This window comes from Anoplolepis gracilipes, chromosome 12, assembly GCF_047496725.1.
Source record: "Anoplolepis gracilipes chromosome 12, ASM4749672v1, whole genome shotgun sequence".
Taxonomy (NCBI): domain Eukaryota; kingdom Metazoa; phylum Arthropoda; class Insecta; order Hymenoptera; family Formicidae; genus Anoplolepis; species Anoplolepis gracilipes.
The window spans coordinates 10,134,488-10,150,788 of record NC_132981.1 but is presented as its reverse complement, the minus strand read 5'-3'; the positions used below and the strand labels follow the sequence as shown (position 1 = coordinate 10,150,788).

General features: G+C 36.4%; 2 protein-coding genes and 1 long non-coding RNA gene across 4 annotated transcripts; 2 read left to right on the top strand and 1 right to left on the bottom strand.

Annotated features, from left to right (window-relative positions):
• The first annotated feature begins 92 nt into the window (after nucleotides 1–92).
• On the top strand, nucleotides 93–5,988 carry Okr (DNA repair and recombination protein RAD54-like okr). Its single transcript, XM_072902889.1, has 10 exons — nucleotides 93–235; nucleotides 473–685; nucleotides 761–951; nucleotides 1,074–1,276; nucleotides 1,354–1,796; nucleotides 1,899–2,160; nucleotides 2,271–2,433; nucleotides 2,515–2,920; nucleotides 3,051–3,214; nucleotides 3,288–5,988. The coding sequence occupies exons 1-10, from the start codon at nucleotides 233–235 to the stop codon at nucleotides 3,478–3,480; spliced, it is 2,241 nt and encodes a 746-aa protein (XP_072758990.1). The 5' UTR covers nucleotides 93–232; the 3' UTR covers nucleotides 3,481–5,988.
• LOC140671543 (uncharacterized) lies at nucleotides 4,986–6,541 on the bottom strand. The gene is made up of 2 exons (XR_012047761.1): nucleotides 6,450–6,541; nucleotides 4,986–5,265 (listed from the first exon to the last, which is right to left on the bottom strand). It is a non-coding gene; the product is annotated as an uncharacterized lncRNA (long non-coding RNA).
• On the top strand, nucleotides 6,437–15,033 carry Su(sable) (suppressor of sable). 2 transcript variants are annotated; one of them, XM_072902888.1, is made up of 8 exons: nucleotides 6,437–6,571; nucleotides 10,240–10,615; nucleotides 10,788–11,061; nucleotides 11,216–11,568; nucleotides 11,747–11,960; nucleotides 12,077–12,381; nucleotides 12,528–12,735; nucleotides 13,084–15,032. In XM_072902888.1, exons 1-8 carry the CDS (start codon nucleotides 6,528–6,530, stop codon nucleotides 14,901–14,903), a joined length of 3,594 nt encoding a protein of 1,197 aa, XP_072758989.1. In that variant the 5' UTR covers nucleotides 6,437–6,527; the 3' UTR covers nucleotides 14,904–15,032. The 2 variants fall into 2 exon arrangements, with proteins under 2 accessions (XP_072758989.1, XP_072758987.1); XM_072902886.1 differs by lacking the exon at nucleotides 6,437–6,571 and adding an exon at nucleotides 7,034–8,323 and having other exon boundaries at nucleotides 13,084–15,033.
• The last annotated feature ends 1,268 nt before the right edge of the window (nucleotides 15,034–16,301 follow it).

Below are 16,301 nucleotides of genomic sequence, written 5' to 3'. Positions count from 1 at the left end.
AAAATGTCATCAAATTTGATTTGAATTTGGCGCTTAATGACTATCGTAGCGCCATTAGCGTACAAAAAAATACAACGCTGTGTCACATCTAGCATCGTTTTATAGTTAATGATCACAATTAAATAGGTTAGTTTTATTCGTTTTATTTAGCGGTTCGCGCCATATTCGTATTCGACAACAAATTACAAGATATTTTGTTAATTTATCAACAAAATGAATATTTGAAAGTGAAATGGTAATAATTATAGAAACATTTTCGTTTCATTTATTAGTATTATCTTCTGAAAAATGATTTCTTTCAGCATATGGAGTATCAAATTGTCATTCACATTACGTGTGTTTATATTGTATTTATAATTTATAAAAACGAACTTAATTAAATTTACCAAAGAAAATTGATTGAAGTATTCACTTGTCTTGTACGAAAAGTTTAAAATACAATATAATATTCCTTCTTTATGTGTGTTTCAAGAATCGGTCACTGGCACCCAGTCAACGAGGAAAACGTCCTTTACTATTGGATATACCAGAGGATATTGCAACAATAACTTTGTCTGAAAATTGTCCGCCAGAGACAAAAAGAAGGGTTTCCAAAAATGTCAAAGACATACAGATATCAGAACGTAAAGCTGTTCTTCTATCCGATGATGGCATCCACACAATGCAAAAAATAGTATCCGAACATGTAAATTTATTTGTAACAGATCTTATTTGTTTGATTTTTGCTAGAAAAATCTGATATATATTTGATATTAATTAGGAAGAAAGAGTGAGAAAACTTCTTAGCAAACCTTTTAAAATACCAGTACCTGGTTATCGATTATCAGGACGAGTTCTTGGATTACGTCTGTCAGGACCACGTAGACCATTGCATGATCCTGATGAACCCAATGCACTAATCGTTTATTCACCACCAGAATTATCTGAACATGAAAGACTAAAAATTGATCCGTATGTATAAATACATGCATTTCTAAATATAGCATATGTTCAAGTATTCTTATTGAAACCATTATAATATGTATAATTATTAAAATAAAATTACAATTACATTATGTATATAATTTTTGCAGATGTAAACAACTTGTACACGTAGTCGTAGATCCTATATTGTGCAATGTATTAAGGCCGCATCAACGTGAAGGCGTGAAATTTATGTATGAATGTGTAACGGGTAAACGTATAGAAAATGCATACGGGTGTATTATGGCAGATGAAATGGGTCTTGGGAAGACATTGCAGTGTATAACACTGTTATGGACATTATTGAAGCAAGGTAATGTATCTATATGAAGCTTCTTAAAAATTAATAAAAAAGGTGAAAATAATACAATTAAAGAAATGTTTCTACAGGACCGGAAACTAAACCATTAATAGACAAAGCAATTATTGTTGCACCCAGCTCTTTAGTGAAAAATTGGTACAATGAAATTAACAAATGGTTAAATAATATAGTTAATACGCTTGCTATTGATGGAGGAAAGAAAGCAGAGATTGACACAAAACTTATCAGATTCATGAAAACTTACGGCGGTAGATGTGTAACTCCTATTCTAATTATAAGTTATGAAACATTTCGCTTGCATGCACATGTATTACATCAAGATGAAGTAGGCCTTGTATTATGCGATGAGGGTCATCGCTTAAAGAATTGTGAAAATCAAACCTATCAATCCTTGATGGGTTTGAAAGCTAAGAGAAGAGTGTTGCTCAGTGGAACGCCTATACAAAATGATCTTCTGGAATATTTTTCCCTCGTACACTTTGTTAATCAAGGATTATTAGGAACTGCACAGGTAAATAGAATATATATCGATAAAAGTTGACATGTAATTTATTTAAAAAGAAAATATATATATATATATATTCTAACTTTATCATTTCAATTATTTTTTCAGGAATTTCGGAGAAAGTATGAGATACCCATATTACGTGGCCAAGATGCAGATGCAACAGACGGGCAGCGTCAACTCGCCCAGGAACGTTTGGCTGAGTTGGTATCAGTCGTTAATAAATGTCTCATTAGACGTACCAGCGCTTTACTTTCCAAATATCTACCACTGAAGCATGAACTTGTAGTATGCATAAAAATGGGAGAGCTTCAAACTCGTCTCTACAAGAACTTTATACAGAGCGATAGTATAAAAAAATCTATGGAAGGTACGTTTCTAAAATCATTTAATTGACAATTTTAGGATAAAGAGCAATAGCTCCACATAGCACGTAATAAAATATACAAAATTTTTTTTTTATATCTTTGTCCATTTTAGAGAGTGATAATCCAAAGAATGGAAGCCGTTTATCAGCTCTAGCTGCCATAACTCTTTTAAAAAAGCTGTGCAATCATCCCGACTTGATATATGATAAAATAATGGAAAAGGCAGAGGGATTTGAGAAAGCTGCACAATTGTTGCCACCACATTACTCCACAAAGTAAGATTAAATGTTACTGTGCTATGAAATAAGTGAAAATATACCATGGAATTATATTTAATGACAGAATCTTTGTTACAGGCAGCTGTTACCAGAATTATCAGGCAAACTTATGGTTCTGGATTGTTTGTTGGCATCGATTAAAACCACAACAAACGACAAAATAGTACTAGTTTCTAACTATACACAGACTCTCGATTTATTCGAGAAACTGTGCAGTAAACGTTCCTACAATTATGTGAGACTCGACGGTACGATGACTATCAAGAAGAGATCGAAAGTAGTCGATAATTTTAATAGCGACAGCAGCAGCGATTTCATCTTCATGCTAAGCTCAAAAGCCGGTGGATGCGGCTTGAATCTTATCGGTGCAAATCGTCTCGTCATGTTCGATCCGGATTGGAATCCTGCAAATGACGACCAAGCGATGGCCCGAGTTTGGAGAGATGGCCAGAAGAAGCCGTGCTTTGTCTATCGTTTTCTTTCTGTCAGTAATAACAAATTACACATACATTGGTAGCCAATAAGTTAATAAAATTATTTTCTAAATTTCTAAAATTATTTTTGAATCATAATCTACATAAATAATTTTATATATATTTTATATTTTTTTTCAGACTGGGACGATAGAAGAGAAAATATTTCAGAGACAAGCTCATAAAAAAGCATTGAGTTCGACAGTAGTTGATCAAGAGGATGATGTAGCAAGGCATTTCACTATAAACGATCTTCGCGACTTATTCAAATTAGAAGAAAATACTGTTTCAGATACACATGACAAGTAAGTGTAAAAACATGATTTTAAATATTTTAGAATGATTCTCGATAAGAGCGTAATATTATTATTTATTTAGGTTCAAATGTAAACGTTGCGTGAATGGAATCGAAGTGAAGGGACCACCGGAGCAATCCGACTGCAATTCCGATCTATCCGAATGGCGACATTCGCATAATCCGCGACATTTACCGGACATACCGTTACGACAATGTTGGGTTAGCGGTATTTCATTCGTTTTTCATCATCGCTCACATGAACACGTAAAATAATTCCGATCCGATTAATAATTTATTAGCATTTTGTTTCAGAATATATTTTACAACAGTATTTTGATAAATTTATATTTTTCATCAGAGCTGTTAATGTGATAGCATTAAATGTTGTAACTGCGAAAAATTTTAATTTTTCGAGATTTTTATACAAAATTAAGCTACAATAATCGTCTTTCCCAAAAATAAAAATATGAGAGAATGGATTTACATTCAAATATATATGATATAAATTTTTTTTTGTCAGAAGAGAACAATATTTTTTTTATATATGTAATTTTTGTCAACTGCAGAAAACTTGCTAAATATATTCTGAAACAAAATGATTCATTTTTGCTTCAAAATGCAGATACAGTATCTGGTGTGATATAAATGTGCCTCATGTTTTGCATAAATTTTTTCATTTAATATGTTTAAAAAAATAGATAAATTACATATATAAAAAGCAATTTATTAAATAACTATTTTTTAATGTCTCTAGGTATGTGTAAATAAATTTTTATAGAAATAATAAAATACCTAGGATGTTAAAAAATTAAGAATAAATATTTAATTTATATAAATATAAATTATATTTATATAAATATAAAAACTGATATAACTTATTTACTAAATTATTAAAATTATAATTCTCCTGGCAATTGTTCCTTTTATCAATTTTACAGTTTAATAATGCTGTTTTTTTTATTGCACACGTGTGTATGTATAGATGCCTTATCTAATCAAAGAGAAAACAAATTTATCATTACAAGGCACTTTTGCTAATCTTTTTAATTATATAAAAGGAAAACCTACACATACAAAATTTATTTAAATGATAGGTAATATCGTCATATAATCAATACTAATATTTAAAAATAATTTAATGGCAAGTAAACGTCGTACATAAGCTTCATACATTATTCAGAAGACATTATCCCGCGCGCGCTCGAAGACGTCAAATCGCGCATCCGCATTTAAAGCGGACCGAACGTTTTCAACTCCGTTAGTAGCCGCCGCATCACCTTTCGCACGAGTTCCGCATAACAGCATTCCTACTATATCGCAGCGAATATCGAGAAATCTTTTGTGCGGCTCAGTCTCGGCGAGAGAAATCGCAGATCGCACGCGAGAAAGAGAGAGAGAGAGAGAGAGAGAAGGAAGGGGAAGCGACGAGATGCGGGACGAGCGGAAGAAGAAATAGCCGCGGGACGATAGGCGCGCGATCACGTGACTGACTGGCGGAGGGCGCGATTGGCCGACTAACGTCATTTTATCCCTCCTGAGCCGCTGCTAGCTTGTTCGTCGCCGCCATCGAAAGGTTTCCGTGACGGGCGTCTGGTTCAGAGGCTCAGAATAGTTCCAGATGTGGCCATGTTTAGTTTGATATCCGAAGTTTCGCTCATCGTCATAGACTGCTACATTTTTATACTACCTGCTGAATTGTAAATACGCATCAGACCGATCGCGTACTCTTCGTCTTTGCTTGCGGCTACAATAATTTTAAAGTTTTTTCGCTGCATCCATATGTTGTTTATACCGCTCTTGCTGAGAGATCTAAATCTCCGAACGACGCGGGGACGCGTGCGAGAAAGAGAAGCACGCGTTCGTTGTTTGTCGTTGTCGCGTTTTGATTAATTGACAGGGGGAGGGTGCGTTTTCGAGAATAATCATCCGTGATATATGCAGAACGTCTTATATTTGATTTCATGAGAATTTCGTTTTTGTTCACCCCGCTCGTTCATCGATCTCTCGACAAGGGTCGCGTGCATTGAAACATCCGTCGCTCCCTATCTCTGTCTCGCTCTGAAAAATAAACGTTCGTCGTTAAATTCGAGGAGAGGGAACCATCGTCGTTGCCGAAGAATCGTGCGGTTAAAATCGCAGGAGTGAAAGCATCGTTATCAAGGGGGGCTTGGGGGGATAAGAGGGAGCGAAAGAGGACTCCTGTCTTTCTCTCTCTCTCTCCCTCTCTCTCTCTCTCTCTCTCTCTCTCTTTCTCCCTCTCCGATCGGAGCGTTGCATTTTCTTTCTTTTTTTTTCTTTTTTTTTTCCCCGACGAGATCTCCAAGGAGTACGCACGCGCGAGCGCGTTCCCATTTTCATCGCGTCGCACTTCCGTTTCGGACACGACGGGCTCGCCGCAACCGTCGCGCGCGCACACGAGGTCGCACACGCAACGACGTAACACTCAGACACACAAAACGGACGACGCGGGGGGGCGGACAAGCCAGGCAGATAGGGTGGGTAGGTAAAAAGATAATCGCTACACGGGAGAGAGAGACGCCCACGACGAGCGTTCGTCGCCTGGGTCAGCCATATGCCACGTCAGCCAGAATGACGTCGTTCTCGCGACGAGAAAAGGAGGATCGCGCGATCTGACCGAATTCTATTCTGCTTGTTGCGGGTTTTTTTGGGAGAGAGAGATCGCGAGATCGCTCGCGCAAGGGAGAGATCTCGCATTATAGTGAAAATCGTATCCGCCGCCCTCTCGGCGAGGGAGAGAGAGAGAGAGAGAGAGAGAAAAAGGGTAAAAGCCAGCCAAAAGTGCAAAATATTCGTATTTATTCAGTTCGGTAGGAGAAACTTTCCGGGAAAAATATCCCGCTGAGAGAACTTCAAGGTCCTTTTGTGATAAAGAAAGAGAGAAAAAAAGCTATTAAAAGAAACGACCGTAACAAGGGCGTAACTCTGTTTTTTCGGGATACGTAGAAAGAAAAATCGGTTGCGGTTGTCAATCGCGTGATAAAACGAAAGACGGAGACACGACGGAGAAAGGGAGAGAAAAGGAGACGTAGTCTTTCGTAGAGTACGTTTCTACACGAAGAGCGTTTATTAAGCTCTCTCACAAATGCTAGCATTCATATTCGGACAGCGCGTTTATTCCGCCAGAGCAAAGACCTGTCGAGTGTGGTCGGTCGAATCGATCGTATGATCGCCGTCCCGGCCGATCGGGAGGCCGCAGTGCTGATATAGGAAAACTGACTCACTTGTTCACTTCGGGGTACCGAGAGCGAGAGCGAGAGAGCCGCACAGATCGTGATCGATCTGCGGAACTGAAAACGAAAATGGCAGTAGAGAGTGTTCCCGCGGCTGAGACTCTAATCCAAAGGTTTGCCTTCCTACATACTATGTACAATATTACACGTATCTCTTTTTATTCGCTACCGCCAATGGAACGGAAAACGAGAAAGGAGTATTTCGCGAGTGACTATCATCATTGACAATTCGTACGAAAAACGGATACACGTATACATATGCACACGTATATACAAAAAGTTCGTTACACGTAACTCTTCGCTCCCCCTCCCCCACCACATTCTTTCATTCACCTTGCCCCTCCCCCCCCCCCCCGCCAGTGTTCTTTCTCGGGTTTCTTCCTTCTCCCCCTCTGTCCTCTCACTGTTCCGACCGATTTTACAAGACCTGGGGAAAAAAGAAACATTCTTTCGATTTCGACACACATTCCGAACGTTTCTTCTCGTTATCTCGTAGCTTTTCATTTGGGTAAGTGGGTAAGCGAAATGGAATGGATATATATATATATATATATATATATATATATATATATATATATATATATTATTATTCTTTTCGTGCATTTTATTTTCTCTCATGACATTATCGAGTCGATTCCCAAACAGAGAACGTGAGATGAACAGAGATCAAGGCTGTTGTCTCATGACGAATTCGAGAGAAATGACGCCGCGATTATTTCCGAGTCGATTCCACGGGAGTCCCGGCGGATTATTTTCAGAATTGGATCGCGGATGCAGTTTTGGCGAGAGAGAAAGAAACAGGTGGGCGAGTCGCATCAGTGCGCGCGCACAATTCTGCTCTTTCCTTCTTTTTTTATTTATAGAAAATTACTGGGACGAGATTTAAGAGAGAAACCGATGGAATTTCGATAGATGAGTTCGGATCGCGACAAATATTTATGAAAAAAAAAAAAAAAAAAAGCGATATGATATACACTTGGAACCTTATATCGCGAATGTATATAGTCTTCGACTGTAGAGATGTAATTTGTAAAATTACATCTCTATTTGAATTTTCGATTCGCAGTTGCACGCAAATAATAGAAATATCAATCGATCCATTTCCGGTCGAGATAGGAACCTTTGGCTTTTCTTCCCTCCTTTACGACAGAGACTGATTACATGCATATATGATAAATGTATCTAAGCACAGGTCGGAAAAATGCACCTATCCTTCAATTCTTCCTCTAGTAACATGTGTCATGCACCAGGTACCTCGAATCTACTGCGCTTTGCTTTAAATTTTCCGATTAAAATAAATAATTATTCCTTGAAAGGAATAAGAGACAGAAACACCGATATAATTTTGGATGTTAAAATCGATCGGTAATAAAGGATAATTAGATGAGAAAAATATCGAAAAAAATTAAGAACGCGTGAATCAATGCTTCGTTTATATAAAATAAAATTCAGTCGTAATTAAAATAAATAAAATCTTATTCTTGTCGGAAAGAATGAATTTTTTTAATTCATTCTTTCCGAACTCGCATATAATACATTATTATCAGTAAATTACATTAAATGAAGAAAAGAGAAATCATAGATATATATTATACAGTTATATACAATTGCAAAAATTGACACTTTATGAAACAAAATTTTACGCAAAGGTCACGAAAATGAAGCGTAGTAGATCTGAGTCACTCTGTATATACGCTCCCCACGCCGGAACAATCAGACGCTCGCGAGACCTTTAGTCTTTTCCCCTTTGACACATGAGACACGCGCGTCACGCACATGTGCACGCAACGCATACACGATGGACAGAAAGAGAGAGAGAAAAACCCTTCAATGAACGAGAGTCGACACGCGAAGAACTTTTGGACGTAATGACCCCGTTCAGCGTCATCGGCTTTAATGTCACCCTTAACTCGACAATGCTGCAACGACAACAATGTTGGAAATGTGATAGTTTGATGCATAATACTATGATAATTATGACGATTCGTCGTAATGACGAAAGATAATGATGATGATCATGATCTGATGCTAATTATAAAATGATAATGATGACCCGATGAAATGCGGTAAGGTAATCTTTTATTTTCATTCTGAGATCCGCCACTTTTGCGCGGCGACGTATCTCTGTACAGAAATTCAGATTCAGTTTAATTAATCGATAATCAACAAATGATTTTATAATTATATGTTTTAAGGAGGAATCGTGAGCACGGTATGATCTCTGTGAGTTCAATCTCCGAGATGTGCGAGAGAAAAAAAAAACCGAGCAAATTCGTTTGTCGCGAGTAAGAGTAATTTTTTGCACAAGTATTCATATACTTATGGTATTCTTAAATATATCTGTCTACTCTTATAATGAAATTATACTACTTTCGATTAAGTACTTTAATCGAAGTAGATTTTCTTCCATCGTGAGGAATTTTTTTTTTTTTTTTTTTTTTTTTTTATTTAGAGCAGAGAAACTTTTGACATTTTCGATAATTCACTGTCGTGATTATATAGAATATTAGATTTTACATCTTTGATTATTAGCATGTTAATTAAAGCTTGTCAGTTGGAGTTTGGATTCGTTGATACTGATAAGGATATCTGTTATTCTGTTTTCGTTTTTTTTTTTTTTAAATCTGTTTTTCACGACCGGATTATATGTGTACATAAAAGTATGATTCATTCGGTGTTTTTACATAAACATATATGTAGGTAGCTACGTGTTTTCTCGGAGATTGTCATCGATCGGTTTCTATCGGGTGTACAAATTTGTTTCGAGCTGATACGCATGCGGTTACTCTTTTTTTCCCCCCTCCTTAAACCGACGTTTTCGACACGATCAGTAGCTTCAGACGCTGTCACGTTATAGTCCGCTTGAGTCGAGTTTCTCTTCTCGAGGGAATATTCTACCATACGACGTATATAGTCCGTCGACTATATGTCTATAGTCTGAATTGATACGCTATCAATTCGTCCTTGACGATAATGACGAGTCCCTCCTCCTCATGATTTTCCCTCCGGCATCACTTTTAGAACATTAATAAAACAATACGCACGATATTTCCACAAGCTATTATGAATTATAACGAGATAATGCGTTTAAAGAATTTCTTTCTTTTATTTATTTAGAATTTCTTTTATCTTCATGAATCGTGGGAAATTCGATTCGATGCAGAAGAATCGTAATTATCGTATCTCAATTTTTCTTTATAATGATCGAGAAATATATTTTTTAAAATATATTTATGATCGATAAAACATCATCAGATCTTGGTCATCTTTACTTCGTATAATGATATTGAACCATACAATAATAAAAAATATTGCATCTTTTATGTTGGAGACATATTTGTTTAATAATGTATTATGCATAAAAAAATTACAATTATATTCTGTATATATTGCAGAGATTATATTTCAATAATAATGTAATTTACAATATTATATAAACTTGCATTTTTTAGATATAACAAAAGATAATATATAATTTGATATCTCTTATTGTTAGAATAAAAAATACTGAAAGTAGCGAAAAATTTTTAATTGTAAAAATGGTATTGTCTTCGTTGCAGTCATTGAATTCAAACATTTTGTTATTTAAATTTATACATAATTATGTGATTATATTAGACATGATAAATTGTCTAAAATATATTAACTGTATAAATATTTCATTTATAATTTGTAAACAAATACATAATTATTACTAATAAAAATTAATATAAAGAGTAACTTAAAAAAATTTCTATAATACTTTTATAACTCTAAAAATAATTTTTTTTAATGTGTACAGCAATAATGATAACGATTTGGAAGATGGAGAAATTCCATCAGATGAAGACGACGAATCAGTCGTCCCTGCAGCAAATGATGCATCAGAGGCTAGTAAACCAACACCGAAGTCAGATCCTGCAAAGAATAAAAACTTTGATGCAAAGTTTAACAAGAATAAAAAGCAGCAGTCTGCACAGACAACTAGTAAGCACTTTTTGAAATATAAGAGTCCAACCGAAGATTGGGCTGGAGATGTTGAAAAAGCCATCAAGGCTGCAATGGAAGAAGATGGAGCAAGAAATCAGGAACCCAAAGCAAAGAACAAAAATAATAGGAATAAAGTTCGGAAAAGAGTTCGTGATGAGAAAGAAGAGGATCGAAATAAAGATCAAAAGGTATGTAACACCCGAGATAACATATTTTATTATACGAATGCATTAAATTTTATTTTTGTGACTTGCTGAGATTATTTTTTTTTTTTTAACTATGTAAGCTCAGTATTATCCCTGTTTTATAATTTTACTTATTTTTTTATATTTTAATTATTTTTTCTTTGACATTTTGCAGAAGCGAAAATTGAGTGACGACGAGAACACCAACGAGGATGAAGATGAAATGCTTTTTGTACGAGGAGCCTCACCCATCAGAAAAGATTCTCAAGAAAATAATAATTCTCCCAGACGTACAAACGAGCACGAAAATTTTGACAGCAATTCGGATTATGAAGAAAGACCTAATATAAATCGACATAGAGAAAATGATAGCAAACGCGGCACTGGACGTGGAGGAGGAGGAGGAGGTGGTGGAGGTGGAGGTGGAGGAAATGGAGGAGGAAGTGGAGGTATACAAAGAGAGTTTTAATTTTTACTTTTCTCAATTATGTTTATATAATTTTATGCTATACGTATTCTTATTTTTATTATATAAAATAAATTTATTTAATTTATAATTTATGTATTATATTCGATTGTGTTTCTAACACTTTTATATGACAGGACGTCGCGGTGGCAAAAATGAACGTGGTGGTAAAAACAAAACTCGGAATCAAATCCGAAACGATCGAAATAGTCGTCGGCAGCAGAATAATGATCATGGGCAGGAAGTAGATACTATCTGTGTATACTACATGCAAGGAAAGTGTCATAGGGGAGACGATTGTCCATATTCGCATAACGCTTTACCACCCAGAAAAATGGAATTGTGCAAATTTTATCTTATGGATTGTTGTGCTAAACGTGACAAATGTCTGTATATGCATCACGATTTTCCTTGCAAGTTCTTCCATACTGGTCTGAAATGTAATCAGGGAGACAATTGTAAATTCTCGCATCAACCTTTGAATGAACAGGTATGTTTTATGTAATTTTATAATTGCATATAATTTACGTTATCATATCTTTTTACAATAAAATATTGTAATATATATATAAACACGTTTAAATTGTATATAAAAATTGAATAATGAAAATAAAACAAGTCGTGCTTAAATTTATTGCTATATTTTATTTAAACGTATTATATTTCAGGTAAAGGGTATTCTTTTGAAACACTTGGAAACTGCACCAAAGGAAATTCTTGGTGATTTCCCAAGATTAAGTAGAGAGGGTGCAATGTTAATGATAAATAATACAGCACGTTCGTTAGCCCAAGGTCAAGATACAACAAATCAAAAGATTCCCAGTCTTTTCGAATTGAATCTATCAGCACCTACAGAAAAAACTGATGAAAAAGAGGACAAAGGTAACTATATACAAGGAAAAATTAATACATTTTTTTGTCATTAAAAATTTTTAATTTTGCTTTGGTATTTATTTATCGATCCTTATATTTAAATTTAAAATTATTTGACTAAATAGAAGAACAAATAAATCTACAAAAACAAGCCAACATGAGGGAGAGGAAACCTTCCGGAAAGAAGACGAGATGGGGTTCGGATGAGGATAGAGTTCCCTATGAGCATATTATGCTACTACAATCAGCAAATGAACTTGGTCTTCAAATTCCAAATGCTGCATTAGGTTTAGCCACACAGCAACAAGCACAAAAGCAATCTGTTGCACCAGATTTCTATAGTGAAAGAAATATAGAATTAAATAAAAGTGTAGAAAACACGAATGAAGATTTTACAAAGGATGTAGGAGCAGATGATATATTAGATGAGGTATAATATTATATATAAATTTATATTATTAACAAGTATTATATATATATATATATATATATATATATATAAAATAAATTTTACTAGACAATTTTAATTAAAAGTGGAATATTTTAATATATTATAATTTATTTATAAATTTACAGCCGAAAAAGAGAAAAGACGTTGACTTAAGGCAATTACTGAACGCAAAGAAACCACCACCTGTTTATAGTATAGCTGACAAAGTGGCAAGTCTTACGAAAAATAAACTCGATGACGAGAGTGATCAAGACGAAGAAGCGGAACTCGTTATCGAAGTACCGACTGAAGATGAAGATAAGGAAAAAGAAAAGCATCTCGATAACGAACAAAGTAAGAGTAATTACATTACGTGACCTTTTCTTTCTTCAGTTATATGTTCGAGATATATATATATATATATATATATATATATATATATATATATAACATATATTTTTTTTCGATTTTATTAAAGGATTTAAAATAAAAAAAATAACTTTATACTTATTATTATTCTATATCTCAATTTTGTTTTTTCTTTAGAAATATTTTTTATTTTTTATATCACGTTTCTTTATTTTCATTTATATAATTTTAAAAAATATGTATATAAATGTAAATGATCAAAAAACGTATTCAAACATATGATATAAAATAAAATTGCACAGAATAATTATTACATACTTATATTTAAAATAGGAGATCAAGCTCACGACATTTACTTTTCCTGTACGGATGAACAAGAAACAGTGCCGCCTCATTTGCCGAAAAAGGCGCAAGAGCTATTCATGCGAATACAGCAACAGCAACGCGCAGCACAGGACAGTTTCAAAAACATGGATAACGATTCCAGCACACGTACTGATCAAATTATTGAGGATTGGTACTCGGACGACGAGGACGACGATGACGATGACGATGAAGACGGTAATCTTACTATAGTGGACAGTTCAAAGGATGAAATCGAGCCCATCGAGAAAAATCAGAACGTCGTTGTCAAGGAAGAGTTTCCGTCCCCGCCACCCGCGTCCAACATGCCCCAACCGGCTGCTATCGTGGATAAATTAGGCGACTTGAGCAAGTTCGACATTAGTGCCGAAGTGTCTAAGCTGTTATCCACTATAAAAGCTCAAAGCTCAACGAGTAACAAAACGCAACAAGCAACTAACTCGAGCCAAATCGCATCCAAAACTAAATCGACACAAGATCCCAAGTCAGACAGCGAGGTGTCATCTAATCCGAGACTATCACCAGGACCAAGTTCGGTTGCTGCACCTGTGTCAAGAGATCCGCGAATGTCTCGAGATCCCAGGCAGCGTCGAGAAATAGAACAGAAGCCGAGCAGTCCGAGTATATCCGATGTTAAGAGAGAATCACAGAAGCCTCTTAGGCTGGAAACGAGCATCTATAGTTCCGGTATCACTGCAATGGACGCGAATATGGACACTGATCTCCGGACGAGGGCAGATCAGGATCTCAGGCGGCAGGACATGGACTTTCGGCAGCGTTTTCAGACCAGCGAGTTCGGTGATACGGATCTTCGTGTAAAATCTGACGTGGACCTGCGACAAATATTAAGCTTACCATTTAAACCAGCGCCCGCGCACAAACCATGTACGGAGATCGACGCGAGTATCGCGTCGCATCCGCCGATGCCATACAAAGTTTACGTGGTGGATATACCCAGGCCAGACTATACTGGTCTCAAACTAACGAAAGAAGATGCACAGGTCAAGTATGACCCACGTCTTCGTAAGATTTTCCGCATTGTCCAACCCGAGTTGGCCGATTCACCGATGTCGCCACCGCCACAGATGAAGCAGGAAATACCAAAATCACCACCGCAGTGCACCGTTCGTACAGATCCGCGACGGAAAACGCTCGAGGCAGCCGCTTCCAATCAGCAGTCATCTTCGCAAAACGCGATCAATGCTTCCAAGGGAATGCAACCGCAACCGATGGAAGCGATGGGACCCAATATGGGTCTCGGTCCGGGCATGCAAGTGGGACCGCCTGGTATGCCCGGACCACCATCTGGTGGCATGCCGGGCCCACCACAAGGTATGATGGGCCCAATGGGTCCAAATTACCCGATGAATATGGGCCCAATGAGGCCCATGATGAACCCCGGCCCCATGCCGCCGCCCATGGGCATGCCGCATGGTGGCGGTGGAATGGGTATGAATGGCCCCGTTCCGATGCCTTCTCAGAATCAAATGAATTTTGATCCACGTTTCAACGTGCAACGTAATAACGGAGCTGGATTATTGGGACCCGCACCCGTTCCTTCTTACGATGGAGGCCCTCCTTATCCTTGTGCTAATAGCTACAATAATTTTGGAGGACCTGGCGGTGGCGGAACTGGTGAGTCTAGCATGATGGGATTCAATCCAAATGGCTCGAACGGACCAAATTTTGGTCCGATAGGCGATGATTGGGGTCCGGGCAACAATAGACAGCGTGGTGGTCGTATTCGCCGGAGGAATCGGAATAGGACCAATATAGTGACTAATAATTGAAAGAAACAACAGAAGAAGAAATAAATATACATACATAAATTGTGAGCACCTGATAATAATTCTCACGAGCTGTGTGTGTGAGTGTGTGTGTGTGTGTGTGTGTGTGTGTGTGCGTGCGTGCGTGGGTGTGAGTGGGTGTGTGAGTGAGTGTGTGTGTGTGTGTGTGTGTGTGTGTGTGTGTGTGTGTGTGTGTGTGTGTGTGTGTGTGTGTGTGTGTGTGTGTGTGTGTGTGTGTGTGTGTGTGTGTGTGTGTGTGTGTGTGTGTGTGAGAGAGAGAGAGAGAGAGAGAGAGAGAGAGTGCGCGCGCGCGTGTGTGTGTATACATATATATATATATATGTATGTATGTATGTATGTATGTATGTATGTATGTATGTATGTATGTATGTATGTATGTATATATACGCAGTCATGCAACATGTTCGACTATGAAGTCTTTCCACTTTATTTCGATGGTGTCAATGAAATTTATAGATTTATTATCGCTACAGATTTATTCTTAAATTACATAAATATTTATGTAAATATATATAATTATATATAAATATTCATTCTCATCTTTATATTCATCTTTTGTTTATATAGGGTTAAATCTGTAACGATTATTCAAGAAAGTTCTAATGATTATAGTCTATTAATAATGATTATGATCGGCAACTTGCGAACTAGTGATGGAGAAAATCAATAGCTCGCATCGTACGTAATTCTTTAATAAATATAGCGGGAAAAACTTTACTGTATATAATGCTCATACACGCGATTTTTTACTTGTGTGGTAATCTGCGCGTCTTAAAACATTCAAAACCGTATTGAACACATCCATCACTCTAATTGTAATTTGTCGCATAAACAATTCTCAACACGTAGTGAAATATATAATCCGTCAAATAAAAAATAGCTATAGATATATTCAATGCGTATCCATTATAGTTTATAAATATAGGCTCTATGAAGAAAAGACACTTAGCATGTAAGTAATGCCGAAATAATTCGAAAGTAAACAAAAGGAGCAAACGCGATGGTAGAGATGTTGATAGTCTCTTTGTCTTCCATGCAAATGGCACGCTGAGTGCTTGCGATTTTTGCATATACATTGTCTCTGTACGACTCGCAAACTAAGCGACTCGTACATTGACATTCGCACCGTCTATACCCATACTATGTGGAGTTGTAGAGACTCTAATGTGAATTACAATATTTTGTAAAGAAATTATATATAACGCGCGAGAGGGATTTTGCTGCATATAACACGAGATACTTTTTTACATTTAAAAAACAAAAAAAATTGCGTAAACATATAAATTCTTGTATTGTCTCTTTCTGCTCCAAATAATATATAATGCTCGTTCTCGCGCATCTCCGACGTAAACTATTACTTTGCGCCTCCATTAAATTCTT